The 27,806-nt window shown below is 48.1% G+C and overlaps 9 protein-coding genes across 9 annotated transcripts; 4 read left to right on the top strand and 5 right to left on the bottom strand.

Moving 5' to 3' along the window:
- Positions 1-31: 31 nt before the first annotated feature.
- EJ05DRAFT_534017 (NAD(P)-binding protein) lies at positions 32-1,224 on the top strand. Its single transcript, XM_033749154.1, has one exon. It carries the CDS (start codon positions 87-89, stop codon positions 1,017-1,019), a length of 933 nt encoding a protein of 310 aa, XP_033604920.1. The 5' UTR covers positions 32-86; the 3' UTR covers positions 1,020-1,224.
- Positions 1,224-9,174, bottom strand: EJ05DRAFT_446844 (polyketide synthase; the record flags this gene model as incomplete). Its single annotated transcript, XM_033742252.1, has 1 exon — positions 1,224-9,174. A coding segment is annotated over exon 1 (7,470 nt), but the record flags the coding sequence as incomplete, so codon positions are not given.
- Positions 9,175-10,071: 897 nt separating this feature from the next.
- Positions 10,072-11,539, top strand: EJ05DRAFT_2553 (uncharacterized protein). Its single transcript, XM_033740206.1, has 3 exons — positions 10,072-10,400; positions 10,461-10,878; positions 10,937-11,539. Exons 1-3 carry the CDS (start codon positions 10,152-10,154, stop codon positions 11,227-11,229), a joined length of 960 nt encoding a protein of 319 aa, XP_033604918.1. The 5' UTR covers positions 10,072-10,151; the 3' UTR covers positions 11,230-11,539.
- On the bottom strand, positions 11,241-12,930 carry EJ05DRAFT_459232 (L-kynurenine/alpha-aminoadipate aminotransferase). The gene has a single exon (XM_033742572.1). It carries the CDS (start codon positions 12,828-12,830, stop codon positions 11,301-11,303), a length of 1,530 nt encoding a protein of 509 aa, XP_033604917.1. The 5' UTR covers positions 12,831-12,930; the 3' UTR covers positions 11,241-11,300.
- Positions 12,931-13,447: 517 nt separating this feature from the next.
- On the top strand, positions 13,448-16,457 carry EJ05DRAFT_529894 (choline transport protein). Its single transcript, XM_033748938.1, has 2 exons — positions 13,448-13,748; positions 14,771-16,457. The coding sequence occupies exons 1-2, from the start codon at positions 13,737-13,739 to the stop codon at positions 16,247-16,249; spliced, it is 1,491 nt and encodes a 496-aa protein (XP_033604916.1). The 5' UTR covers positions 13,448-13,736; the 3' UTR covers positions 16,250-16,457.
- A 989-nt stretch (positions 16,458-17,446) lies between these two features.
- EJ05DRAFT_529893 (cytochrome P450 monooxygenase-like protein) lies at positions 17,447-19,193 on the top strand (the record flags this gene model as incomplete). The annotated part of the gene is made up of 4 exons (XM_033748937.1): positions 17,447-17,512; positions 17,557-17,707; positions 17,760-18,214; positions 18,270-19,193. 4 exons carry the CDS (start codon positions 17,447-17,449, stop codon positions 19,191-19,193), a joined length of 1,596 nt encoding a protein of 531 aa, XP_033604915.1.
- Positions 19,194-20,693: 1,500 nt separating this feature from the next.
- Positions 20,694-21,729, bottom strand: EJ05DRAFT_481397 (uncharacterized protein; the record flags this gene model as incomplete). Its single annotated transcript, XM_033745065.1, has 2 exons — positions 20,694-21,520; positions 21,576-21,729. 2 exons carry the CDS (start codon positions 21,727-21,729, stop codon positions 20,694-20,696), a joined length of 981 nt encoding a protein of 326 aa, XP_033604914.1.
- Positions 21,730-22,796: 1,067 nt separating this feature from the next.
- Positions 22,797-25,537, bottom strand: EJ05DRAFT_495343 (uncharacterized protein; the record flags this gene model as incomplete). Its single annotated transcript, XM_033746248.1, has 2 exons — positions 22,797-25,108; positions 25,168-25,537. The coding sequence occupies 2 exons, from the start codon at positions 25,535-25,537 to the stop codon at positions 22,797-22,799; spliced, it is 2,682 nt and encodes an 893-aa protein (XP_033604913.1).
- Positions 25,538-25,768: 231 nt separating this feature from the next.
- On the bottom strand, positions 25,769-27,633 carry EJ05DRAFT_506185 (MFS general substrate transporter; the record flags this gene model as incomplete). Its single annotated transcript, XM_033747793.1, has 3 exons — positions 25,769-26,074; positions 26,130-27,244; positions 27,298-27,633. Coding segments are annotated over 3 exons (1,757 nt in total), but the record flags the coding sequence as incomplete, so codon positions are not given.
- Between the last annotated feature and the right edge of the window lie 173 nt (positions 27,634-27,806).

Genomic DNA, 27,806 nt, shown 5'->3' with positions numbered 1-27,806 from the left:
TCGCCGACCTCTGGGCTCCACGTCAGATATGCATATATGCCGCACTGCTCCCCTCCTCACTTCCGCGCTCAAAAGTCCCATCATCGATGCCGGTCATGCACATCGCGGTTAGCGGGTACGGCGCCTTCGCTCGCTATATCGTATCCGAAATTACTGCCGCGGGTCATACTGCCATCGTTTTAACACGATCCTTGAAAGAGAATCTCACTTCTGATGGCATCGAACAGCACGTGACTGACTACTCCGTCGAGTCGCTCACATCCGCGTTGAATAATTGTGACGCCTTGATATCGACAATAAGCGAGCTCACGACTGCAAACATCGAAATCCATGCTAACATGCTCGCCGCTTGCCAAGCGAGCTCAAAATGCAAAAGATTCATACCCCCTGAGTTTGCGGCAAACATTCGCGACTACCCTGATCAGCCGGGCTTTTATTACGAAACGCATGAGCCCGTACGACAAATGCTACGAGACCAAACGGATGTTGAGTGGTCCTTGGTGTGCTTGGGGTGGTTTGCCGACTACTTTGTACCGGCAAAGAATCGTTACATCAAAGACATTGGAAACTTGCATCCTATGGACTGGTCTAACAAAAGGTTCCTGATCGCGGGATCAGGAAATGAGCCTATTGATCTCACTTGGGCACGTGACGCTGCGAAAGGACTGGTAGCATTGACGGAGGCACAAAGGGGGACGTGGGAGGCGTATACATTCATGTCAGGGGAAAGGAGTTCTTGGAATGCGGCCGTTGCACATGTACGGCATTCTGCGGATGGTTGGCAGAATGCCCCTTTGGAGCACATCTCGTTGCGCTCTGTTGTAGAGTCTGTGAGATCCACGAACGACGACAAGGTATTGGAGTCGGCTGATTATCACCTGCTATCAATCAGTGGAGCATGTGCACTTCCCTTGGATGCTGTGCGAGCGCACAAGGATAAGTTCTTTTCGGGAATTCGGTTTCGATCTCTAGAAGAAGGCCTACTCGAGGTCAACCGTGCTCCAAACGCTATCATATGACGGAGATGGGAAGCACAAAAAATCGTATGTTTGTTTACTAGAAAGAAGAGTTGGCCATGGAATAAAACAGGTCCTTTTGATGTATACCCTCGCATTTCTGTTCCATGCTATGCCTCTGTATCCCTACCAGTAGTTTCAACACGCTGTTACGGTAGTCTTAGCAACTAGACTGACTAGGAGTATCGTTGACTTACCAATCTCGTCCTTTGTCATTTTGATGCGTTCAACGTACTTGTGCACATATTCTCTGTCAAATGGAGGAGGGTTGTATTCATCCTTTCCTAGAATGTGCCTGCCCCTAGGAGCCCCTCTCAACAGTTCAGCAGCAGTGTCATCCGTATAACCATCCAGAATACTCGCAATTCTAGCCAGCGGACCAGCTGGACAATTCTTCGAATGCGCATTGACTTGTCCGAGCCACTTGGAGAACGAGACAGGATTGATGTTTTTGAACTCATTTGCTATCGCTAACTTCGTGAAGAATTCGTCGAATGTGGGGGCTCCGGGATTATCGAAATCGTAACACTCTTCGTTTCGTTGCTTATCTTCGAGCATGATGGTGGCAATAGTAGCGCATAGATAGTCGACTGGCAAAACGATAGACAGATCAGCGTCTATAGATGGAAAAGACCCGAGCTCTATACATCCAGAGATCAAGTTGTGCAGGAAGTCACCACGATCCATTCTAAAATGACCAGTACACGCTGTAGCTGACACGAGTGGTAGACGATATGTGGTTGCCATGGCTCCACGGAAGCGTGCAGCAACAACCAGCTTTTCCGCAATGTATTTTGATGTCCCGTAGCCATATTCTCGGTCGCGGTATTCATCAAGGCCATAGCCTGCGTGAAGAGGTAAAGTGGAAATGGTCGAGATGAAATGGACGGCTTTGCCACGGCCAGAAGCAGCGAGTCGCAGAACTTCATGCGTGCCGAGGATATTGGGGCCCACATATTCAGAGAATGGACGCATCCAGTCCACAAGAGCTCCGGCATGTAAAATAGCATCGACTTGGTCAGCTAAGCGGTCAAATTCTTCCTTCGAGAGTCCCAAAAGAGGTGAAGATAGATCCCCGATAACGGGCTTGAGCAGATTCACATACTCAGGCTGCCATAGTTCGTACTTCTTGAGGGTTGTCGTCATGCGTTCCAAAGCTGCTTCGTGACTCCCAGCTCGTACAAGGGCACACACAGTCAAGCCTCTTCTCAAGAACTGATTTGTCATGAATGCCCCCACAAAGCCTGTGGCCCCCGTAACGAATATCGCTTCAGGACCTTTGGACAAATTTGTCCTGTTGGCTGCAACGTTCTCGTACGCAAGACACGGGTCCAGTACTCCATTCTGTGGGGCCGAATGAGAGGCATATGAGGATGCAGCAGAAGCCGGTGTAGGCGCAGAGCGATTGTCTCTTGTCATCGAACTGTCATTTTTGATGCTCTCAAGTACTTGTGACAAGAGGTACATGTTTAATGACTTGATACTTGGGTGAAGAAGGGCGATATTTGGTGGCAATGGTAGATCCACTAATGTTGCTAAATGATTGCGTATCAGGACTGCGGTCAAGGAGTCAATGCCAAGTTCTTGGAGTGGCCGGTCAGGGTCAACGCTCTCTGCGTTATCATGACCAAGAGCCAGTGCTACGGTTGCCCGAACCTTGCGCAATAATATCGCGGCGGACTCCTGGTTGGAGGCGTTGGCAAACAAATGGCGTAAATTGAGACGATCTTGGGTTGGATTAGTTACTTCGATTTTATCTGTAATTGAACGTAGGAGAGGCGGCACATTGCCCTGATCCTGGCTTTCGTGATACTTCTTGAGCTGCTCTAAATCTAGTACCGCACCAATGGTATTGGGACGCCCTTGGCGGATGCACTCCTCGAGGATTCTTAGGCCAGTCTGATGCTCCATAAAGCCCAGTCCCAGCTGCGAGAGATGAGCGCGGGTTGTTGAAACGAGTGTAGTACCCATCCCATCTCCAGTCCATGGGCCGTAAGCTACTGACGTCGCTGGTAGACCTTCAGCGCGTCTCATACAAATTAGGCCATCAGCAAAGGCATTTGCAGCAGCATAGTTGCCAAGTCCAGGAAGACCCAGTACACCGGATATGGAGGAGAACACCATGAAAAAATCTAATTCGGGCATATTCTTAGTCAAGACATGTAAGTTCCAAAGCCCGTCTACCTTCGGAACGAATGTCGTCACACATTTCTGGGCTGTCAGAGAAGAGATGATACCGGAATCAACAACTCCTGCGGCATGAACAATGCCTCGAAGTGGGCGCTCTGGAGTGAACATCGGCATAAGACAATTGACAGTATCATATTTGCCAATATCGCTGGCAAGAACGGTGACTTTGGCTCCAAGCGCTTCAAGGCCGTGAACTATTGCATCAGCACCAGGAGAGCGCATACCGGTGCGTGATATCAATATCAGGTCGCGGATGCCGTGGGAGAGTACTATACGACGAGCTACTTTGCTTCCCAGATCACCAAGACCTCCTGTCACTAATACAACTCCATCAGATCGAACTAATGGTCGCTGCTGAAACTTATGTGGTATAGCCGTGCGCATACGCTCTAGATGCGGTGTGAATAGTTGGTCTCTGCGGACAGCGATTTCAGGTTGGTCATGCATCATAAGAGCGTTACTGAAGGCTTGCAGATTTGCTTTTTGGTCCATGTCTATCGTACGGAGCCGCAGATCAGGATTCTCACTCCTTGCTGTACGAACCATGCCCCACAGGGTACCCCCGCCTATAACCGTAGGTTGGTCTACGACGGAAACACTGATAGCATGCCGAGTAACGAATACTACAGGCATAACCAGCCTGCTACCAATAACCTCCTGCAGCAAATTCAAAGCCTTTATAGCGAAGGTATGTGCCGTTTGAACAACATCACTACAATCCGAATCCCAAAGGACGAGAATTCCATCTAGCAGCGGAGCCTCCTGCACTGAAGCAATAGGTATAAGCTGAACTGCTGTGTTCAACAAAGCTACTTTGATTGATTCCGTCCAGTCGGTCTCCTCAGATGGGCAGACAACACCCCACGAGCCCGAAGGATGTACCTTGCGTTCAAGAAGCATTCGCCACTCCACTTCGAACATCATTGTCGCTATGTTCTGTTCAGAGTCGCCGACACCTGCTGTCACCGAGTTTTCGCTGACCCACTCATATTTCCGTTTAGGCTTGGCTTTCTGCCTTTGGAAGGCGTAAGTGGGAAGTCTAACCCTTCGACAATTGAAAGGCTTGAAATATTCGATCCATTCAATTGGAATACCGCCCAAGTGTAGTTCGCATAAAGCAGCTTGAATGGAAGAGACTTCATGCTTGTGTGGCTTTATAGACGGTAGCCAGACGACAGAGTTCTCCGGAATGCATTCTGCTCCAAGGCCGCAGAGCACTGCACTGGGCCCAATTTCGAGGAACATACTTGGTCCTATGTTTGCCATCGTTTTAATTGCTTCGTTGAATCTCACAGGATGCCGAACTTGCATCATCCAGTACTCGGGTCCTGACAATTCTCCGGGCATAACAAGTCGCCCTGTCATGCTACTGATCATCGGAACCTTGAGTGAATCGGTGCTGAACCTGATGGTTCCTAAACTAGCTTTGAAACTCACTAACATATCGTTGACGTGGTCCGAATGAAACGCGTGACTTGTTTCGAGTGCTGTTGTTTTACGACCAAGGGTTGCCATGTGAGCTGTAATCGTATCTACGTCCTCACAGTCTCCGGATATGACAATCTGACTAGGAGTGTTGTAGCCTGCAACTTCCACCTTGAGTCCTCGATCTCCGATTAACCTTTGCATCTCGTCGCTTGTCGCTTCGACTGCAGCCATCTTTCCAAGGCCGACTGGAAGAGCTTGCATCAGGCGCCCACGCATCATTACTAGTCGACAGGCGTTGTCCAAGTCGAAGACTCCTGTAATATAGGCCGCCGCGAACTCTCCTATACTGTGCCCTAGTACAAAAGCAGGCTTTACATTCCACGTCTGCCATAGCCTCCAGAGAGCAACTTGAAGAGTGAAGATAGCGGGTTGAGCGAAATCAGTGCGATGTAGTAGCAAAGCATTTGGGCTCCCTGGGTGCGCCCACATGACTTCAGGCAATGGTGGCTCTATCTCTTTAAACTTGGCAGTGATCTCATCGAAAGCATCTCTGAAAGCCGGGAAGGCCTCGTATAGCTCTTTTCCCATTCCTAGTTTCTGACTTCCTTGACCAGAGAACAGCATAACGAGTCTGGAGTTTCCAAACTCCTTATGGACATTTCGCATCTTATCAGTGCTAAGGCTGACTGATTCCAGCTTCTGTATCAACTGAGCTTCATCACTTGCCATAACAATATGGCGCAGGTGGAAGTGGGTACGAGACACTGCTAGAGAGTAGGCTGTGTCCATGATATTTTCATGATGTTCATTGCCATTCTGTATGTGCATTCTCAATTTGGCGGCCTGCGCTTGCAAGGCTGACTGAGAAACACCGGAAAGTAAGAATGGGACATCCGTGACACCGGTTGTTGCCTCAATACGGGTTCTTGTTACTCGGGTAAGATCAGGAGGCTCTTGAAGAATGATATGAGCATTTGTACCTCCAATACCAAACGCACTCACTCCAGCTCGGCGGACGTGACCATCTTTCGGCCACGGTGTGTTTTCTAAGACTAGTTGCATATGTGCACTATCCCAGTCCACTGCTGTGGTAGGTTCGTTCACATGCAATGTTTTGGGTAGAATATTGTGTTGCATTGCCAGAATCACCTTCAGCAATCCAGCGAGACCTGCAGCAGCTTGTGTGTGGCCCAAAACTGACTTACAGGTACCGACTTTGAGAGCCCTGGAGGCAGAGCGGGATGGTCCAAAAACTTCACCAAGGGCAGCAGCTTCAATTGGATCTCCAAGCTTCGTTGCAGTACCATGAGCCTCAATGTAGTCGATCTCACTACTATCCAATTTTGCTCTAGCCAACGCTGTCTGTATAAGTGAAACCTGTCCTGGCCCACTGGGAGTAGTCGAACTAGCGCTTGAGCCCCCGTGCATCACAGCACTCCCTCGCACTATGGCATGGATCTCGTCTCCATCACGTTGGGCATCAGAAAGGCGTTTCAACACTATGACAACAGCACCTTCACTGAACACGGTACCGTTGGCATCCTCTGAGAAGGCCCTGCAGCGACCATCGGGAGACAAGCCACCCAACTTAGTGAACTCGATCTGGATTCCTGGAGTCGGAAGTAAACTAACACCTCCAGCCAGTGCCATGTCACACTCGCCCTGGCGCAAAGCATTACATGCAAGATGTGTAGCCACTAAAGAAGAGGAGCAAGCGGTATCAACTGTAAGAGACGGCCCACGCAGTCCTAGAGTAAATGATAATCGACCTGCTAGGTTAGCATAGGCCGAACCTGTGATAGAGTGGCCCTGGAGGTCTGGAGGTGATGCAACTGTCACCGCACTGTTGCTAGCACCGATGAATACACCCGTGGAACTTCCGACAAGGCGTTTCTTAGTATATCCAGCTCTCTCGAAGCTTTCCCATCCTAGCTCTAATGCCAGATGCTGCGTTGGATCCATAGCTTGTGACTCAAGTGGAGAGATTCCAAAGAAGGCTGGATCATGCGAGTTGATAGATTCAAGAAAGCCGCCCATGTAACAATACGAGTTGCAGTCGCCGGGATCACATTGGCTTTCAGTGATAGCATCATGGCCGCTTTCTAACAGCTGCCAAAAGTCTTCTGGGGTGTCCACCCCTCCAGGCAGCCGACATGCCATGGATATAACAGCAAGATCTTGTGTAGCATGAGTAGAACGGAGCTCGTAAACACATGATTGTTGGCTGGGTTCAGTTACCTCTACCCTAGTGAGGTACGTAGCTAATGACTTGATGGTGAAATGCTCAAATAGCTTTGCAATGGGTATCTGTCGCGAAAGTTGGGTTTCCAACATGTTCCGCACACGAACGAGACGGACAGAGTTACCCCCGATATCAAAGAAACTCACTTCCGTACTAAAGCTGTTATAGCCAAGAACCTCGGCCCAGATAGTTGTAAGTGTGCTTTCCATGTCTGAAACGGGTTTCGATACACCGTCATATGGTGTTAGACCCAAGTGGTTGATCGGGTCAGGGAGGGCTTTTCGATCGATCTTTGCGTTGGGAGAGAGAGGTATAGAATCTAGTTGTATGAAGAAGTCGGGTATCATATAGACAGGTAGGTGTTCAATGACCCACGGGCGTAAAATAGTATCAAGAGGTTCTTTGACGTGCATAGGTTTTGCAAGCACGCAGTATGCCACAAGGCGGTCATCATGGCCAGCGACAACAGCTTGAGAAACCATCACATGGGCGGTAAGTGCAGCTTCAACGTCGCCAACGTCGATACGATGACCCCGAATTTTGATCACCCCGTCCATACGGCCGATAATTTGGAGTTCCCCATGACTATTGAAGCGAGCCAGATCACCTGTCCGAAAAAACGGTCCCCCGTGGAAAGGATTTTCGAGAAATCGAGTGCTTGTGAGCTCTGGATTGTTTCGATAGCCATTTGACACGCTGCCACCACCAACGTATGCTTCTCCTTCACATTCCATCGGCACAGGACACATTCTGTCGTCAAGAACGTAGATCTTCCCATTTGCGACCGGATGCCCGATCACAATGTCCCCTTCGCCAACCTCCCCGACACTGCCGTATCCAATCTCACATGGACCCCAGACATTGAAAACATGATCAGCCAGTCCTAGAAGCCGGTCTGCTAATTGGCGGGGAAGGGGTTCACCTCCACAAATGATCTTTGAGAGGCGAGGTGTTCTTGTCCATCCAGATTCCAGGAGCATGGTCCAGGTGGCAGGAGTCGCTTGCATTATAGTGATATGATGGTCCTTTATCAAGCTCATCATCTCACGTGGATCTCTGGCCGCGCTCATGTTAGCCATGATCATAGTAGCACCTGATAACAAGGGTAGTAATAGCTCTAGAGCTGACATATCGAAAGATATGGTGGTGATAGCGAGTAATCGATCATGTTCATTACAGCCAGGTTTGTATTTCTGGAGGGGACCTAAGTAGTTCGAAGCGGCTTCGTGGCTAATTTCGACACCTTTCGGACGTCCTGTAGAGCCGGAAGTATAAAATATATAGGCCACATCTCGGCATTGTATTGGGCTCTCCAGATTGGTATCATCGATAATTAGAGGATCGATTATTTCGTCGGTAGTCAGGCTTATGTCTGTGTGATCTGCGAAACCAGGAGCTGGCCTGTAGCTTAGAATAATGAGTACGAGACCAGCATCTTCGACCATTTGATTGATTCGCTTCGTGGGCAACGCAGGATCGATAGGAACGTAACTTCCCCCTAATTTCAGTACAGCGAGGATGACCACCACAAGATCAATGGAGCGCGAAACTGCCAGGCCAACAATATCGCCAGTCTGTACACCGCGTTTGGAGAGACATCGCGCAAATCGGTTGGCACGGGAATTCAAGGTCTGATAAGATATTCCCACTGTGTCGTGGATCACAGCAGTATTGTGTAGGAATCTTGTAGCTGTACTTTCAAACAGCTGATCCAACCGTCCACCAAGTAAAGAAGCATCGTCCGTGTCATTAAAGTCGTTAACGAGCACTTGATACTCCTGATCGGATATAGTTCTGCGGTTGGTGTATTCACCCATCTCAAGCTATAATGACAGCGAAATAGTCGTCGAATACCTTCTTTGAATACAGACCATGAATTTGATATATAAACAACATCGGACGAGCATTTATCGGTATCGGTAGTTCATATCTTGGCTCCTAGGCTAAGAAGCCTAACACCGAGCGTAGTCATAGTGCACTCTTTTCTCGTCGAACTAGCGATGCATATCAGGGCCTACTGAGCAATCACGATAGGATTCCGGTACAGGGTACATTGAGGCCGCGCTCATTCCCAGGGCTTGCAATGTTGCAAGGATTTAGAGATCTCCGTGTGGTTGAGTTGTTTGATGACATATAGTTGTACCAATGGCATAGCCTGAGGACGGCTACTCAATCTTCTTCTAGCCTCTGCGATTTCCACGTCGGCCTTTCCATTTCGATGCAGAGGCGTCATGGGAACAGCGATCCAGTTGAAAAAATTTACGCGCTTTGAGCGCTTCGGAAAGCACTACTTCCAACGACATGCTGACCAAAGCAGCCAGGAATCATTCACTCAGCCCAAAGTCCTAGTGTATATAAGCTCAAGGGCGATCAATGGCGTTCTCCACCCAAGTCACGAGTGACGTGCCGATTGCGCGAAAGGAGGGGAGGGCAGCGAAGCGCGGGCCTCCTGATCCGTCGTTTCCCTAGCACCTGACGAGCTTGGCACTTGTACACGCGTGCTATCCTGCAATTTTCATTCTACTTTGACGTAAATAACTGTAGAAGAATATATAAAGTAGAAAAATAGATAGGTAAATATATATATATATCATAGTCTTTCTATAAGGTTATTTTATTTTTATAAAGTCTTACTAAGAGATAGAGAAGAATTTCAAGAAATCCTTAGTAGTTCCTCGAAGATAGCTTTTGCGAAAAATATATTACATCATAGACTGACTCAAACTCAGAAGTTTAGTGTTCAAAAAGTAGATAGAATCGTTTACTCTTTTGGACTCTATGGATCTATATAGTTGTTATAATGTCTCGACTCTTATAGAGACAGAGAGATAAAGAATATCTAATTGAGGGGGAGAAAACATGCGTGGAAACGAAGAGCGCCAAGCTCGTTAGGTTCTAAGAGCACGACGAATACCCTGGAGATGAAACATCGAGGTGTAAGCGTGCAAGGTAGTACTATTAGCGCCTTGCCCTTGACCCCAGTTATCAGACATGGTTTCAGGCTCATCGTGAAAGTGCGTGCATTGCCACGTAGGTAGTATAATGACATTGCATGCAGTGTCTTTAGTGAACAAGGCCCCTGGGCATATAAGTGCAACAATAGACCTAACATAGATAGTACAATGACATTGCATGCTGTATCTTTGATGGACAAGGACCCTGGTCTATGAACGCAACAATGGACCCATACAATAGAGCCTTTGATAGTTAACATTAACGACAGGATCCAGAGAAAAGGCGATGTTTCACATCGCCTTGTGAATCAGATTTCAACAATGCAAAATCAAACAGAGAAGTATGAATCCGCTCCATCACGTCATCTTCCTCCCATACCAGCTTCATATGTACCTTCCCGAGCCATTGCAAAGATTCCAGGGAATTCATCTATCGAAGAAATTCTCGAGATTCTAGAAAGGGACGGTGTTGTCATCGTCAAAGACTTCGTTTCTTCGGATGTTTGCGATAAAATTGATGAAGATCTCGAGCCATACCAAAAACAAGCGATTGCCGAAAGCGATTCCTACGTAAGTCCATCCTAAGCCTAGACTTGCTCGTAAAAACAGTTTTCTTGACAAGGTGAATAGGACAATTTCATTGGCAGAAAAACGCTGGTGATAGCCGGTCTAGTTTCCAAATCTGATACCGTTGCTAACATCCTCGATACCAACGAGACAATTGAAAGATTGCTGAGGATAATTCTAGAAGCGAGATATCCTGCAGTTTACGAGCATCAAATCGAGGATACTGTTGTTGAGCCGCTTTTAAGTATTGCCATGGCCTTTTACGTTTCCCATGACTCTCCTCGTCAGGCATTGCATAGGGATGATATGATCTTCCATTCTAAGCATAAGCGAGATATGCCACTCAACGAAAATGACGGGTTCAGTTGCTTCATAGCCGGAAGCAATATCACACGTGAAACTGGAGGGACAATGATGATCCCTGGCTCTCATAAGTGGGAGCAAGAAAGGGCTGGTAGACCTGACGAGGTTTGCTTTCTTGGTAAGATCTCATTTTTGACGCGTTATATGGTGATCAGGACTAATTCTTACAACAATAGAGATGGAACGGGGCTCTGCTTGCTTATTTGTGAGCAGCATAGCGCATGGTGCTGGTTTCAACACTGTGCCCGGCTTTGTTCGGAAGATAATCAACCTTGTGTTTTGTCGTGGGACACTGCGTACTGAGGAGAATCAATTCCTATGTAATCCTCGGAGCAAGGTTCTGGAAATGAGCCCCAAGATGCAGTCTTTACTGGGGTTCAAGAAGCCTTCGGGTAATTGGCTCGGTCTTGTGGAAAATGAAGATCCAACCAAGAACTTGGCTGCTGTCTACGAGAAGATGCTTGCATAGGTGTATACCGGGTGGAACACATCAGGAATGTGTGAAATAGTTCTTCTTATTTGACAATTTACAGTACATGCCTATGGTACTGCAGAATGTGATACTTCGTTGAATTCCTCTTTGATAGCTTCCGCGAATAGTCGGACGCCGGTGTACAGCAATGCTTCATCTGCGGTAGCAAAGGTGAGCCTGAAGTTCAAGCCTTGATTTCCGTAGGTGTTTGCTTCAAACATAGACCCATTTGTAACTTGTACCCCTTTCTCGAAAGCGTTTGCCTGTATCCTGTTCTCAATACATAACCTAGAGTCTTCACTCTCAGTATCTAAGGTCGACACTACCGAAGAATAATTGGCTCGCTCCTCAGTGTTAATCTGTACCCATATATATATACCACTAGAAGGTATAGACCAATTGCAAAGACTTTTGGGCAAGTGCGCCTTACACGCTTCAATCATGATATCTCGTCGTTGTCGATATTTCTTAGATAGCGATTGCAACCAATTGAAGAAGCCCTCATGTCCCCAGGTTTCATCGAGAAGCTCAATGAGCATCAGCTGTGATGGACCACTGACAAATGCACTTGAAACTTCATGGTAGGAGAGGAATTTCGAAATGATACTATCATTAGCTGTGACCCAGCCTGCCCTTAGGCCTGGTGCCAAGATCTTCGATACCGAGTCTAGTCTTACAACGCGACCAGATGTGTCTAAAGAGACATATGAGGGTGTCAGGTTGTTGAGGCTTTCAGGCCGAGGGGAGCTACCGACGTTGCCAGTGTCCAAATTTAGGAAATAGTATGGGTCATCTTCGATGATGATCATATCGTATTCCTCGGCGATAGTGTAGATCTCAGCCTTTCTCTCAGCTGGCTGAGATACACCTGTCGGGTTTTGTCCAGAGGGAATCATGTAGAGCACATGCGGCCTGTCACCATCGACCCAATTCCATGATTTGAGAAGAGTCCTCAGCGCCACTGGACGTATGCCATCGTTGTCCATGTCTATGCCTCTGGTCTTCAAGCCGAAGAGGTCTGCGACTTCGAGGAATCCGGCATAAGTGAATTGTTCACATATCACATTATCCCCTCTGTTGCAGAAAATTCGGAGAGATATGTCCAGTGCAGACGTTGAGCCCGATGACAGGCAGGTCCCCCAATCAGCATACGGCGGGTTATGCACCAGCTCCACATGTTCCGTGATAAAGCGAAGTAGTTGTGGTGACCCAGCAGCGTGTCCGTAGTCGAGCATGCTGGTCAGTTCGTAAGGTCCATTGGATTCCGAATCATTACGAGGAGTCTCCATAGATTTCGTCACAGTTTCGGGTCCGCTTTGAAAGCTCTTCCATGGAAAATGATCCGCGTTCGGACGACCAGTACAGAGCTGAATAGCCGGGCATGATGGACTTGGTGTAGCAAGCTTCTTCAAGGACGCCCCCGAAAATTGTTGGCTCTCGACGCTAAGGTGTTTCAATGAGAGTTTTGATGGGTTGTATTTGAGAGAGTGCGGCGACTTGAACGCATCGTATTGTTTGTAGCTCAAGGGTTTTAAAGCCAAGGACGGTTGAGCTCCAGTCCGCGCCAGATTCACCTCAGAGATCGTCAGGCGGTCCATATCTCTACGACCACTTGCTGCAGAGTCTGTTGGAAGTTGATATAGGAAGGCGAGCTTATTTGTGTATTATTGAATTGCGAGGATGACCATCATCATCCCACATCAGTCTTACCGCGTGTGGCGCGCGGGTACCTGCAATGTCGTACTGCACTTTGAATATCCTTACACAGTCCATATTCCCTGAGCCCCTGGACCGTGACGTTGCATGGAAACTTTATTAATAATCCCTTTTCCTCTCGATACGCATCTTGATCTTACTGTGCATGTGCCCCGGTTTAGTAATATAAACGTACATTATTCGCCTATTCGCTCCAAATCGCAAAAGATTCCTTATTGCATACAAGCAGGGGTGTTACTGTAATTGACATGGAGTTGAAACGTTCTCGTTAAGCGCATACAGCACTGTGATCTGCACACTTGCATCTACAGCAATGCTGTCCTAGGTATTTGCCCAAGCCAAAACTTCTCCAAGGCTCTCCGCAGGGTCCCCATTGTTGACAATACCAAGCCAAGTTTCCGGTTTCCTATAACCAAGCAGACTGAGCATTTTATCGCTCATGTTGAGGACCTTACTCCTTGGGATAGCAAGAAATTGATTTTCCTCTGGACGATGCGTGCCCGGAATGAAAAATAGACCATACATTTTTCGCACCGCATCGGGTACAGAGTTATGACCACCCCCATGATACACAGTGCCAAGGAACACCAAAGCTGATCCAGGGTCCATCTCTAGATCATGGTGAGCACTACCTTGGACTATTGTAACAAGCAACTTGCAAAACAAAGAGAATCGTACCTGCAAAACAAACTTCGTCAATCCTCGGAACTCGAGTATGACTCCATTTATGAGAGCCCGGAATCGCCATCGTCGCTCCATTCTCACGAGTAGTCTTCGACCCAGCGATCATGAAACCTAGAGTTGTTTCATTCTTCAGGCTATATTCGCCTTCGCCTTCGTGATAAATTCCATGAATCATATCATCTCTGTGCAACCTTTGCCGAGGAGCACCGTACCCGATGTGGTAAGTCAAACTGCTACTCAAGAGTGGACCTATCCTGAACTCTTCTGTTCTATCTTCCCAAGTTGCGGTGCACTGTTTCTCCAAGACGGCTGTCCGGAGCTTGTCAATCACATCGAATTCGGCGATTTTGGCCATAGTTGGAGACTTTCCAACAACTCCCGGAATCATGGTTGTCTGACTAGGAATTAAATCATAAGCTTCGTGGCTTTCTGTCTTTGATTGTTGTATGTATGGTTCTACTTCATTGTTGACTGCTGCAATGTCCTCGAGCGAGACGAGGTCAGTCAAGATTAGGGCGCCCCATTGCTCAAGGATAGTAAGGAGCACCGGAATAGGCGTTTTCGCAGATACTCTGGTGATCTGAGTGGATGGTTGGTATAATGGGTCGACGGGTGGCGGAAATCCAGGCATCTTGAGGCTGTCCTGAATTGAAGTTAGGCCGAAGGGACGATCCGTAAACCATTCCAAGGGCGCAACATGAACCGTTTAGCATGTTCCCTAGCCTCATGTCCTTATTATTGTCCGGATCAAAGATACTGTTCATGTTGAGATATGCTGCAAGATACGCACAGACTCGGTGAGGGGAACCTTGCCATTATGCAGTGAGTGACACGTCACACCTCGCTGCACATTGTGTCTTCGTCCGTGTTCCACTTTCATGCAATGGTAATTGACATGCTGCATAAGCTCTATGCATGATATGCTCTGCGTGCTTCACACCCAAGTTGAGCTGACCATGGCCTCCGGACTTATATCTGCAAGCGAGAGAACAGAGCTCATGGTGACATCCATTTCCCATCAGATCCCTGGTCTCCCATAGCATCGGCGAATTACCAGACACATACAACGGTGTTCTGCGTTCAGATCCCGCTTTCCAATATGGTCTCGCCAAACTCCTCCACTCTTTTGGAACCTCAGGAAATACCTCAAGGAGTGACCGAGCTTGAAAACCAAACAAACAAAATTGCAACTAAACATGGCCGTACAACCCAAACACAAAAACCCTTCAATACTCTCTCCGCTATCGGTATAGGCTATGGCGTTACCAATACCGCAGTGGGCATTCCCCTCGTAATCGCCACCACCATTCCCCTTGGCGGCTCACCGCAAGTATTCTGGGGATTCCTCCTCATGGCCGTAGTCGGCCTTGCCACAGCAACAACTCTTGCAGAATTGATCTCAGCAATGCCTCATCCAGGAGGGCAGTACATATGGGTCAATAAGCTTGCGCCAGAGCGATACAGGCGCGGCTTATCATACACCACTGCGATGATTAGTTGGATATCTGCAATCGCGACTGGAGCTTCGGGAAATCTTTCCGTACCGCTAAATGCATTTTCCATCGTTACACTACTCCGTCCTAGTTTTGTTTACCAAAGATGGATGGGTTTTCTCATGTTCCAAGTTATTAACGTCGTGACTTGCTTAGGAGCTTGTTTTTTGCATGTGCTACCGAGCATGTCAAGCTATATACTAGGGTTCAACGTCCTTTCGGTCGGCGTCATTGTCGTTACACTGTTTGCAACGTCTAGCACACACACAAGCGCAACAAACTTCTTCACAATCAACAATGTATCTGGTTGGCCAAATGGTGTGGCATTCATAATCGGCTGCAATGGTATCAACTGGTGTTTCTCTTGCTTGGATGTTGCAACCCACTTGGCAGAAGAGATTCCATCGCCTGAGACCAACATTCCGAAGGCTTTGATCTGGACCATAGTCATCGCTTCCAGCAGTGGTATGCTTATGGTTCTCGCCATTCTCCTCAATATCGGTCCTATTGAAGAGGCGAGCTACTCAGGCGTTGATATCTTCTACCGAATTACCGACAGTAAAGCCGCAGCAGTTGGCCTTTGGATTCCTGTTTTGATTCTCGTTCTAGCCTCCGTCTGGGGCATACAGACTTGGCAATCCCGTCTTGCATGGACTATCAGTCGTGAATCTGGCTTTCCCCTTCATCCCCACTTTAGCAAGATATTTCCCCATCCTTTCTATACACCTATATGGTCATTGCTAGGTTCAGCCGTTGGTACGGCACTTTTTGGATGCCTCTATCTCGCTTCTGAGCTAGCCTTCAACTCACTCATAGCGACGGGAATTCTGCTACAATACCTCAGCTATAGCATCCCAACTTTACTAGTGCTTTGGCACGGTAGGTCTAACTTTCGCCACGGCCACTTTTGGTATCCCAGATTAGGTCTTCTTGCAAATCTCATCATGCTGGCCTGGACAGTGACAGCTTTGATATTCTATTGTTTTCCTTCATACGCGGAAGTGCGCGCGAGTCAGATGAAATATGTCTCCGCCGTTATGATGCTTATCGCGGTGTTTATCATTTCGCTCTGGTTCCTCTATGCTAAAACTTCTTACAAGGTCGTCGAACTTGTTATGCACTAGAAATAATCCATGGCAGGGGGTCTATACTGCCAACAAGCGTAGTATGATATATATTATTTTACTGGCGTAGTTTCTTAACAAATTTGTATACCTCTCGACACCTTCAGTAGGGCAGACTGTCCGGCTCCAGGGTTCTTAGGTAGGATCGAAAAAAGTCATCTGCTGTAGAGGTGAATAGGTACTCTTGGCAAAAATGTAGCCAAATCCGAACATCTCGCCACTTCCTCCAAAGACGAGATTTTTGGACGCGTGATCTTGGATGATATGGTTGACATCGAATCTATGACCTCATGTCTCGCCTGAAAGTACACCCCTCGGCGTTATCGTACAGTCACTCGCAATTTTCCTGTCCTTGGCTTGTCACTCTCTTCCAAGCGGATGTGTTCATACATGATTGCGCATATTCTGCCAAGGATAAGTTCCGCTCCAACGCATATTCGCCCCATCCGCATGTATGTGTGACAAAACTCCGTTGACAGTGTGGTACAGAACTCTACAGTCTATAATCTGCAAAGCTTGGGAGATCTTGATGCAACCTACAGTACTGCAGTCGACTAAGGGGGAGTAAAGCATAAATAAAGATATATCTAGATTTAGTACAGAACCTGTGAGAGATATACATATAGTCCGAAGTTAAAATAGCGAGGGATACTGCTAGACGAGACAGTCCCGCGGCTCCTACAGACCACTGCAATGGCCAAGTATGTTCCGCAATCAGTCGGACAAGCAGATGCTTGACGGAAGAATCATGGTGACGTATCAAGGGATAGTAAACAAAGTAGAGCAACGAGAAGTACCGGAACACTTACTTACGAAATGATAGAGTTCTATAAGCCATCCGTTATTTTGTCCTATGCATATAGCCTTAGATATGGAGCGTCTATTAGTATTCAGTCAATTTCGTGAAGTTTGATACCGACCATTGGAGTGATCAGCATGACATGGTGCGGACAAGCTGCGGGACCACCTGCAATGAGGGCAGGTAATAGTTGTCGTTGCCCAAGGAGAAAACCGATAAGGCTTGCGACCCACATGGCTTGCCTGATAATAATATATATCCAGCTCTAGGGCCCAAGTCGCAAATTTGGCTTAATGTCAACGTAACGTATATCAGATGATTTTCGTGTCCTACGCTCACTGTGACTGATTGTATACGTTGCTCCGTTTCTCATCTATACCAATTCCGACTGCGCAAATATGTTAGAAGTGTATCAATTCTCTCGTATTCTTCCTCTTCTCTCTCTAGTACTACTTTACATCTACGTAAGTTGCCGACCATTCATTCTGTCCCATGCTCACTGACAAAGTATGTAACGAAACTGTTATATACAGCACTCTTAGGCCCATTGTCAAGATATCCGGGCCCTGTTTCAGCCAAGTTTAGCGACATAGAATCCTATTGGCACACAGTGAAACTTAATCGTCACATATGGCTGTGGCAAATGCACGAGAAATATGGTGCATTCCTAATTGTCAACTTATTGTACTAGTTTAGTGACTCTTTCAACAGGACCAATAGTCCGGATAGGCCCGAATAGCGTCGTCATATCGTCTGTGGAAGGTTTTCACCGGATATACGACGTTAAAGCAAACACCCAAAAAGCCGAGGCTTATTTGGCGTACGCGAAAACATGGGGCATCTATAACACATTTACCAAGCTTTCTAAGGAAGAGTATCAGCCTTATCGACGTTTCGTTCAGAGTGCGCTATCTGAACGAAATGTCAAAGCCGCTGAGCCAGTTGTGATAGAAAACATCGACAGGTGGGGCGATCTGCTAGTGATTGGCGGATCTTCTAAGACATGGAGTAGTCCACGGGATATGGTTGGTGAAGCTGATGCTCTTGTTTTCGACATCATCTGTGATCTTTGCTATGGCAAGAGCTTTAACGTCAAGGAGCATCGTGAGAACGAAATGCGAGAGACATCTCGCAGTATTCAGCAGTTCATGAAGATCAATTACATGGTAAAACACAAGTATATTTAAGGAAGCCTTCACATTTTGCTAACACAAACCACAGATTGCAAAATCTCCATGTGTCAAGCTATGGATCTGGCTCAAACCACGAGGACTGGACGCACTGATGCGAGAGATTACTCCGGCCTCTATCAAAAGGTATTTTCAGACAGTCGAGCGATTGGTTCTTACTCGACTTGAGGAGGAAGAGCTCAATGAAAAGAAAGGCATTGACGTGCGGCGAAAGGATCTACTACACTTTATTTTCAAAGCCCGAGACGAAGGAAAAGTCATCATGTCGCACGGAGCTCTAGTAGAGGAAGCCGGCATGTTCATGATCGGCGGGACCGACACAACCTCGCACGTAACTGCTGCTCTCTTTTTCTACCTTGCGCACAATCCACGTGTACTCTGGACTTTGACCCAGGAGATTCGCTCGACTTTCATATCACTCGACGATATCAAGGCCGGCCAGGCCTTGAGTCGCTGCAAGTATCTAGACGCTTGCATCAACGAAGCACTCCGCATGAGCTCTTCCGGAAATGCTGATCATTCACGCGAAGTCCTCCCCGGCGGCCTCAAAGTCGGCGATGCATTCTTCCCCGCTGGCACAATTGTTGGTAGTTCGTCGTACGTGCTACATCACTCTGCGGACCATTTTAGAGACCCATTCGTTTTCAGGCCAGAACGGTGGATCGTAGGGGGAGATATCACAGCAGCAGATGTAGCTCGAGCTGAGACTGCTAATTTCCCGTTCTCACTAGGCCCAAGGGGCTGCCCGGGGAAGACGCTGGCTTGGGAGGAGCTGCGATTGATATTTGGACGAACACTGTGGAGGCTTGATCTGGTGTTGGCGCAAGGTGACACGACTGGGATGGGCAGGGACGAGCTGGGATGGGGAAGGACGGATAAGACTCAATATCAAGCCGGTGACGCGATGGTAGGGTACCGAAAGGGGCCGTTTGTACAATTCAAGGTGAGAGAGTAGTACACACGATGCAGGAAGTACTGTAGCTCCGGCAATGCAATAAATGGTACGCCATGACTTCCACGGCAGAGGTCTGGCCTGCAATCTATTACTGGCACATATGCTGAAGGCTATTCTCCTGACTCGTGTGTCAGTTACGAACAAGGAGGTCCAGACTTCAGTATGTGCACATCCAGATCATATAACATCAATCAAAAGTCTTAACTTTGGCATAATCCCAATCCATGACTCACTGAGGTGATGTAAATGTGCTCCCGTAAAGTGGATGACGTGTATCAGACTGAACGACTTATTAACGTTGCAATACCTAAAGTCTAAGTCCGGGGCTAGAATCAGAAGGTAGATACCAAAAGTGGGAACATCTATATTCCCCAATATGACCAATTTCAAATAAGTAATCTTTACTGCTTAGCAAGGTCAATAAGGTTACTCTTCGTCTGGTAACTAATTACTTATTAATGTGGGAGTAACATCATATATGTATGACCCCATGTACCGATTTATACTACGTTGTTTGGGCTCCGGCTTTCGGCAAGCCGATGTTCAGCTATTCACTTTCTAGTACCTACATAACGTCATTTGAAGGGTCTGGAGCAAGGCTTGCCCCGCCAAGAGACATGGATGTTTTGACTTGTGCCGACAGAACCTAGCTCCCGTTAACTAACTTAGACAGGCTTGGCGGTTCGCGCTTGCGTCGTCATCAACACCGGCCTTTGTCAGACACCAGAAGTTTCTTAGAACCTTTTCTTACGTTTTGGCTGCGGGAAGCTCTAAAAATTCCGACTCACCGTTCTACAGGACCTTCATCGATATCCATAAATGTCGCTCTACCTCATCCACTGAGATCAATGGCAGCAGGCCTACAGCTCCATTGGAAAAGCGACGCACAAATTCATATAGCCTCACGGATCTCGCCCCTTGCAATACGGCGCTCACAAACTATCTCGAAACAGCGAGTAGCAAACTAGGGATGCCTCGCGCGGATCCTGTCCTCCCGACCAGTTGCTGTCAAGGCTTCGACCCGGCAACTATCATCGCCATCACAATCCTGATCTCTCTATTCTTCGTACCGTTGATTATGTGGTGGATCAAGAACTGGAGTTCTTTGAGAGACCGTGAGTGGTATGATGCTGAAGGTAGGCTAGTATTCTCTCCCGGGAGCAGACGACATCACACACAGAGTTGTACTTATTCTTGTACGAAGCTGACGAGCCCAGACACTGAGATGGGTGGAAGCAAGCTGAGGACTGGTTTGGACAGAATCGTATGAGACCTGAAATGTGTACCAAGGATTTATTATATATGGGCTACGTCTCGTTGCACGCAGATAATAAGTGAAATAGCAAGGTGACGTCGCAGGTTCGGTTCTCCGTCGCGCCTTCAACTTGGAACTTCATACTAATATCAGAACACACAGTTATCATTACAATCGGTTACCCATGCACAAACGATGGAACATCCATGAGCTCTATCGATCCATCATCCTCGCGCGTGTGTCTATTACGCCAGTTCCGCCGCAGCAGCTTTCCTCTGCTGACCATCGTGACCCAACTCCACCGGCCCCCGCTCAACACCGCTCATTTCAGCTGGGCCGGTGTATTCGTATGTACCCTGATTCTTCATTGGGTAATACGCTTGGTCCGCACTCGCAGTTGCATAGCCTCCATGCTCACTCATACCAGCTACACCACCCGTGTACACCGGCGGCGCACCATGCTCCCCGTTCATATACCCACCAGACATATTGTTAGCTAGGGCAGCTCTCTTCTTAGCGGAGCAACGTCTTCGGAGGTAGAAGAACACACCGGCGGCAAGAGCACCGACAGCTGCGACACAGCCTACGGCTGCGCCAGCAATAGCACCAGTACTGATACTACTGGATTGCGAGCCTTGTAATGTGGAGCCAGTGTGTGCACTAGGTGTTGGAGATGTTGCGCTTGACGACTGTGCAGTTGGGCTTTGAGTTGCTCCAGGTATGCCTGCGGATGATGAGGCGGCAGCGACCTGCTTCAGGATATAGAAGCCCCTTGAGGGAGCCTCGATGAGAGAATTGTTGAATCTGACATTGACATCTGCGACGGGTGGCTTGAGACGGTACACGAACTGGCCGTTGTGATTATCTATGTCATCGTTTGACAGATAGACGTTCCACTGTAAAGTGCCGCCGCTGGCGGTGTTGAGGTGTGGAGCGAGACACTTCCAGTATCCATTGTCGTTGTCCTGATCTTTGAAACTTGTCAACCAGACAGAAATCTCACCCTTGTCGTTAAAGAGGTCTGCGCTGTTGTCCGGATCGGTTGTGTAGTATTCGGTGTTTGCATTTTCGGCTGCGTAGAGAGAGTATTAGTCGTGACTGGGACCTCCTTTTGCCATGAAACTGACTTGTCAATATCCAATCAACCTCCGCTGTTGTGCCCTGGTCTACGGACAAAGTCGCGTCGAAATCTCTCGTATTAGTATCGGGCTTAGAGAACGCATCTTGAGCCCATGCGAGAGGTGCGGAAAAAAGTATCACACTCAGAGCGAGTGATATCATGTTTATGACTGTACAATTGTCGCACGACAAAGCAACCCATTAAGAAACAGAACGACTGAAGTAGATGATACAAAGTAGTACATATGAATGCCAGCGATCGGACACGCGAAAAAACAAAACACAGGAGATGTATTAACAGGAGTAGGTGAGGAAGCAGACCGAGGCAGGTAAACACTCACCAGGCCCACCGTCCCTTAAATTCGCCTCCACCCCTTACTCCCAGGCCTCCAGGCTACCTGCTCGTGCCAAAAACTGCTCCCATGTAATTGGTTCCCTCACGTCTGAATAGATAGACCATTTCTCGCACTAAACAAAGCCGGTGCTTGCACCATACCATGGTTCTCCACCGGTCTTTTTCCGCGAACATTAGGAGCTTTGAGGGTGATAGCGATAATAAATACACGACTCGTCCAAAATGGGATAGATAATTCTAGGATTAGTTCAGTAGGTAGAGGAGACTTTATTCTTTCGTTATGCCTATTCAATGCATTAGCCTTACACTTCTATAAGTCCTAATCTGAGGTTAGACTTATGTTTAACGGCTTGCTTACGTGCACGGAAATAAACCTGCGGAACAAGGCGCCCAACACACTAGCTTGCAAGTGACGAGCTAGTGTATAAGGCCAGCAGCGCTATGCTAACCAGGGGCTATGCTGGTACAAAGATAGAAGCGGCGCTACAATTAGCGACCGGAGTTTTCGAACAGTATTTGAGATCAAATTTTCGGTATGATGTAAAGATAGAGATGTTGAGTCGAGATCATAGACTCATAGTCTGAGTGTGGAGTATCGTATAGGCGAGCAAATGTTGCTGTAAAGTTTGTATTGGATGATCACGTATGCTGTTAGTAACAGTGAAAGATTGAAGAGAAGGGTGAATCGCATATTTAATTGCATCCTAGCATCATAGCCTACAATACTTGCCCAGTGTGTATGGAGTCACGAAGACGAAGTGTGATCGTGCTCTTCCGATCCACCTAATCTACTTCCTCGTCTCTCCCTGTCCTTCACTTTCCCTTCATCATGAATGTATCCTCTTATGCCCTCAATCCTCAACAAATAAATCTCTCATTCACTTCCGTCAATGATCTCCCACTCGTTGTTTTCAGATACATCACTGTCCAACCATGCATCATCAATGCTGACAACACCAGAACCGATGACACCGAAGTTTCTATGCTCATACAGAACATCAGTTCCATCAACAATCCCCCCTGTTGCAGAGCCGTTGGCTTCAGCCGAAAGCGACGGCGACGTGTTAACGCCCTTCTCAAGCGCCGGAAACCTGAACTCCGGGAGTGCAGCACCACTAGCCGACGCCGGGACAGGCACATCTCTGGTGACCAATCGTGACTTGGGAATTGCGCGCTTGCTCCGACTCGGGTCGCAAGGTGCGACCGAACATGTGGCATTCACGGACTTACATCCTTGGTCGAAGTTGCTATTGGACTTGTACGCCTGCTCGGATTTCGATACAGGGCCGGAGGTGGCGCTAGCATGTAAGGAGGTTGCCCGGGCTGAAGGGAGTAGGTATTGGCCAGGGGAGATGGTAGGGGCCTTGAGAATTTGATTCTGGTGGATGGATGTCTTGGAGGTCTGGTATGGAGGCGCAGTGTTTCTGGCGGTGTGCTGCTTCATTGTTGGGCTTGTTGTGGCATTGGGCTCTGCGAAGAGCTTGGTAGTATTTTCGAGAGCGTGGTGGACCTTCGCGTTGTTTGCTTCTATGTTAGCATTTTTATTGTCTTCGCTGTCGTCCTCGCTATCTTCGTCGTTTCCCTCGGGACCTTCAGTTTCACTGTCCCCGTCACTGTTCTCGTCACTGTCTTCATCACCTTTCTCATCACTCTCACCATCGTTCTGTTGCTCACAGCGATCGGAATGTTCCGTCAAAGATGAAGAAGCACCCGATCTCTCATTATCATACGAGGCTTCATTCTCAACCCTCCCATCAGACGCACCTTTGACCGCTGTATAACCAGCGAGAACAGCTTGTTCCTTAGCCAGAAGGTCTTTGGCAAAATCAAGCAGAGCAGTTGCTTGATCCCGATTCTTCACAAGTCCGCAGATTTGATTGGTACTGGCGCCGCCCGTGATCGCTCGATCAATAGCTTCCATGCTCTTGACCACACCCTCCTGGTACGTTTTCTTCAGGTGAGTCAAAGAGTAAATCTTCATTCTCGACGCGTTCTCCGGGACCTTATCGCGAAGGACGCGCGAGTGGTATGCTCGTATGCGTGCATGATCGATAAGTTTGTTACGGTGGTGCAGTGCCGCCTTTATCTCCTCGTCCTTGCCCTTGAGATAGTTGTGACTGTGGATCTTATCATGGGGAGCGAGGGTTGCATTTGTTGCGCGCTGCTTTCGAAGTTCCAGCTTGCGATATCGGGTGGCTGTGACTGGTGCATTGCGAGAATGCTGGGGATGGAGTTTTTGCTGCGATTCGGGCACTGGGATATGCTTCGGAGCCCACCTGGAAAGCATCAACTCGCTGTAAGGAGAGTTGTGCTGAAGCTCTTTGCCGTATTTCAAGAATTTTTCTTTGGCCTCTTTGTCGTTAACGGCATTCTGATGATGCATTGTGCTGCTCTGTGTAGATGCCCTCATCTTCTCAGGCGGCTCCGTCTCAAGCCTGGCCTTGCTCAAAGCTTCAATCCTGACTGGACTCTTCATAGCCTTTTTCAGGGGCATGTTAGGTGTCAGTACGGCTTGATGATCGATCTTCTCATCGCGGCGAGTTGCACCTGAAGAGTCGAGATAAGGCTTTGGAACACTACCCTCATTCCTCGATCGATTGCCGTAATCAACGCGCCCGTCAGGCAGATTCTGGAGTTTGCATGTATCGAGCAGACCAAGGTATGTTTGCACCGCGGTGCTTACGATTTCAGCGCCTTTTTCCACGAGCGCTGACCAGTAGACTTCGTCACCTCCGTCAGGTGTGAGATGCATGGCAACATCTTCGAAAGCAAGCCGCATCTCCTCCTCCATCGACATGACGTATCGCATGATATGTTTACCCTCTCTACTGATTACCGGGATGTCATGTGGGACCTCCAGGTCCGATACGATAACACCCGGCACCGGTGTACCCCTGGTTCTGTGGAGTGTGCCAGGAGGTTGAGCACTACGGATGCTAACGGTAGCCTTTGATGAAGATGGTCTCTTCCTCTCCGTATCATGCTGTCCTAATATTCCACCAGTGTGGTGAAAGTCTGTATCTCTTGGGCCACCAGTAACTGTAGCAGTTGTGATTTCGTCTGGTCTCTCATGTTCAATCGATGCTTTATATCGCTGTGCTTGAGCCGTACAGGGGTCATTAAGCGCTGAGTGTCGTGGGACAGGATTTCGACGATGATCATGGTCATTCAAGGGAATACCTGCTTCTGCAACAGGGCTCAAGTTAGTCCGCTGAAAAAGTGAATAGATAATGAAGACCTCTCACCTGTATTATGACCTGGAGAGGTACGTTGCTTGTTGGCTTGATCAGATGGCGTTCTGTACGGACTCAACACGGAAGTAGATCTATCTCTTTCACGTTGCTTTCGCTCCGTGCTAGAGTCGACATTCTGTCTGCTAGATGATGACTCGTCTGAGAAAACCATCTCTCTATCCTCGTATCGATATTCCTTGCAGACTGGACTGTTATTATGCGCAGGTTTGGCAAATTGAAGGGCACCGCGAGGTGGACACGTAGTGTAGGCCCTGGCGATAGGGCAGGGTGGTGGTGGTAATCGAGAGCTCATGGTCACCTTGAAAGTAGGCTGATAGAAGCGATCTTGGTCGGTATCAGGACGTGAGGGATATTGAGACATGGACGAAGTGGGCAGATGCGAAGTCAGGAAAGATAATGCGGGTGATGTTGACTAGCTAAAAGAAAGGAAAGAAACCCTTAAGTATTGATGAATCGAGTCACTACGTGAAAAGTTCCAGGCCACTGCTGCCTAAAAGGTGGACAAGTATCGGTGAAAGCAAAAGTAGTAGAAATGAACACAGTATTGTAGTCCACATGACGTTTAGCTTTTTAAAGTGCTGTTTTCGACACCTCATGTTGCATTCATGGCAGTATTCATCGAATCACGCCATTTCGTGCCATACTTCTTCATGCTCCATACACACATCGGACCACTGATGATACCAACAATGGCGAGAATAGTGAAGAGCCAGCCATTCCCAATAGCTAAAATTGCAGGTTCAGCAGCTACAGAGCCAGCGAAGCCGAATATGTTTCGCGCAAAGTTATTCACTGCAATACCAGTCGACGCCTGGCGTGGAAGAAACTCTGTAAGCATCGTGGTTGCGAGTTGAAAGATTAACATGCTGCCTATACCAAAGAAAAAATTTGCAATCATCTGTTGCATTCCTGGTCAGCACGAAGGAGTGAGGTAAAGGGGTGTTTGAGCTTACCGGGATGATCCAAGTCGCGCCATTGTGTGCAGCCCACCCGTACCAGAGGAGCGCGCTGGGGAACAAGACCGCTCCCAGCCATGCGTTCTCTCGCATGCGGTCTTCAGGTTGGAAGATCGGCCTTCCTTTTTCGTCGTATCGCCCAGCTTTACTCGCTTCCCTCTTCATAATATAGTCAACCCACCGACCGCCAACGAGAGAGGCAATCAAGTAGCCAAGGCTGTTTGGAATGTACAGCAATCCGATGATAGAATCCGAAAATCCGTATGGTGGGATTCGGAAGGTCTCCTGTATGGAGACGTTTAGTACATATAAGGAGCCGAAAGCGATAGAAGCATAGTATACGGTGACAAGAACAGCAGGGAAGCGGAGCAGAAGGAGAATTGAAAGTGGATCAACCAAACATCGTCGTAGTACTCGAATCCACTTGCTTGTTTTGAGCTGGATGCTCTGCATCGTGGACGCGCGTCTAAGAGGTTTCGGCCCTAAGACTGCTTCCGGATCGATGTCTTGTCTGGGCTCTACGTCTCCAGTTTCCGATACATGGTCTGTTACTTTCGTAGTCCTTACGACAGTTTGCTGACGTTTTAGTAAAGTCTCCGGCAGAAGAAGCAGGATGCCCATCAAGGTGATCCCACCGAATCCCACCAGAAACCATTGTGTGCTTCTCCAGCCTAGAGCATCAGCTAGAGCACCTCCAATCATAGGGGCGAGGAGAGGTCCGCATAGTGGTCCCAGATAGAAAAGTCCCATGGCTTTCCCACGGTCTTTCGGCTCCCATATGTCTGCAATCGTCCCAGCTCCAACAGCCTGTACGCTCGAGGCAGCACCGCCACTGAGAGTACGCATAACTATGAACATAATAACATTCACAGAAACGGCAGAGAGGACATTCCAGACAAGGAAGAGGCTGAATGAGGCGACATATACTGTTCGTCGACCCAGTGTCTCACTGAACGACGACCACCATAGAGGAAATATGGACATTGAAAGCACGTAGAGTGCCAAGCTGAGATTCGTCACTGTCGGGTTGGAATCAAAGTCTTCTGCAATGTCAGCAAGGGCTGGCATGATAATGGCGGAACCAGCTGGAGCAGCAGCAGCCGCTATTGAAACTACAAGGTCTGGATTAGGCCCAGGACACTCATGTGTGTAAACGGGTGCATACCAAGTGCCGTTAGAGACCATTTCGTAGTAGAGGTATAGTCAGTAGGCTTCGTGACCTCTGGGACAAGTGTCAGAAATGCAAGCAACCCCCTACGCTCATTGTGTGGAACGGCCACAGCTGCTACAACTCTTGACCCTACCGAGAGTGATCTTGACAGTGGATGTGGCTGAGTTGGGCGCTCTGGCGGTGGAACTAGGATCTGAGACGACGCATTGGAAGATTGGTCGCTCTCTTCCTCATTTTTAGATTTCGGAGTGTATGGCCGCGACTCTACTAGGGATAAGTCTCCCGTTGATGCGTCTTCACCATGATGTTGACTCCATAAACCCGCCATATTTCATGGATCACCTCTTCTATTATTAGTCTGGCTCTGAATTTATGGGTTTCAAAATTAGACTGGCATCGTTCGGCGGGTAATTGGTTGGCAGTGCGGAGTCAAGGACTGTGGGATATGTCCCCACGCTGGCGACGGAGATGTTTGAGTGGCATGTACGACATAAAGAGTCAAG

Source organism: Pseudovirgaria hyperparasitica (assembly GCF_010093815.1).
Source record: "Pseudovirgaria hyperparasitica strain CBS 121739 unplaced genomic scaffold EJ05scaffold_1, whole genome shotgun sequence".
NCBI classification, from domain to species: Eukaryota; Fungi; Ascomycota; class Dothideomycetes; order Acrospermales; family Acrospermaceae; genus Pseudovirgaria; species Pseudovirgaria hyperparasitica.
This window is presented reverse-complemented; position numbering and strand designations above follow the sequence as displayed.

Coding starts and splice junctions, on each gene's coding strand:
- EJ05DRAFT_459232 (XM_033742572.1), bottom strand. CDS start 12,830: ATGGACCGCCTGACGATCTCTGAGGTGAATCTGGCGCGGACTGGAGCT.
- EJ05DRAFT_2553 (XM_033740206.1), top strand. CDS start 10,152: ATGCAAAATCAAACAGAGAAGTATGAATCCGCTCCATCACGTCATCTT. Junction 10,401..10,460: donor TTGCCGAAAGCGATTCCTAC/GTAAGTCCATCC, acceptor CAAGGTGAATAG/GACAATTTCATTGGCAGAAA. Junction 10,879..10,936: donor TGACGAGGTTTGCTTTCTTG/GTAAGATCTCAT, acceptor TTACAACAATAG/AGATGGAACGGGGCTCTGCT.
- EJ05DRAFT_534017 (XM_033749154.1), top strand. CDS start 87: ATGCCGGTCATGCACATCGCGGTTAGCGGGTACGGCGCCTTCGCTCGC.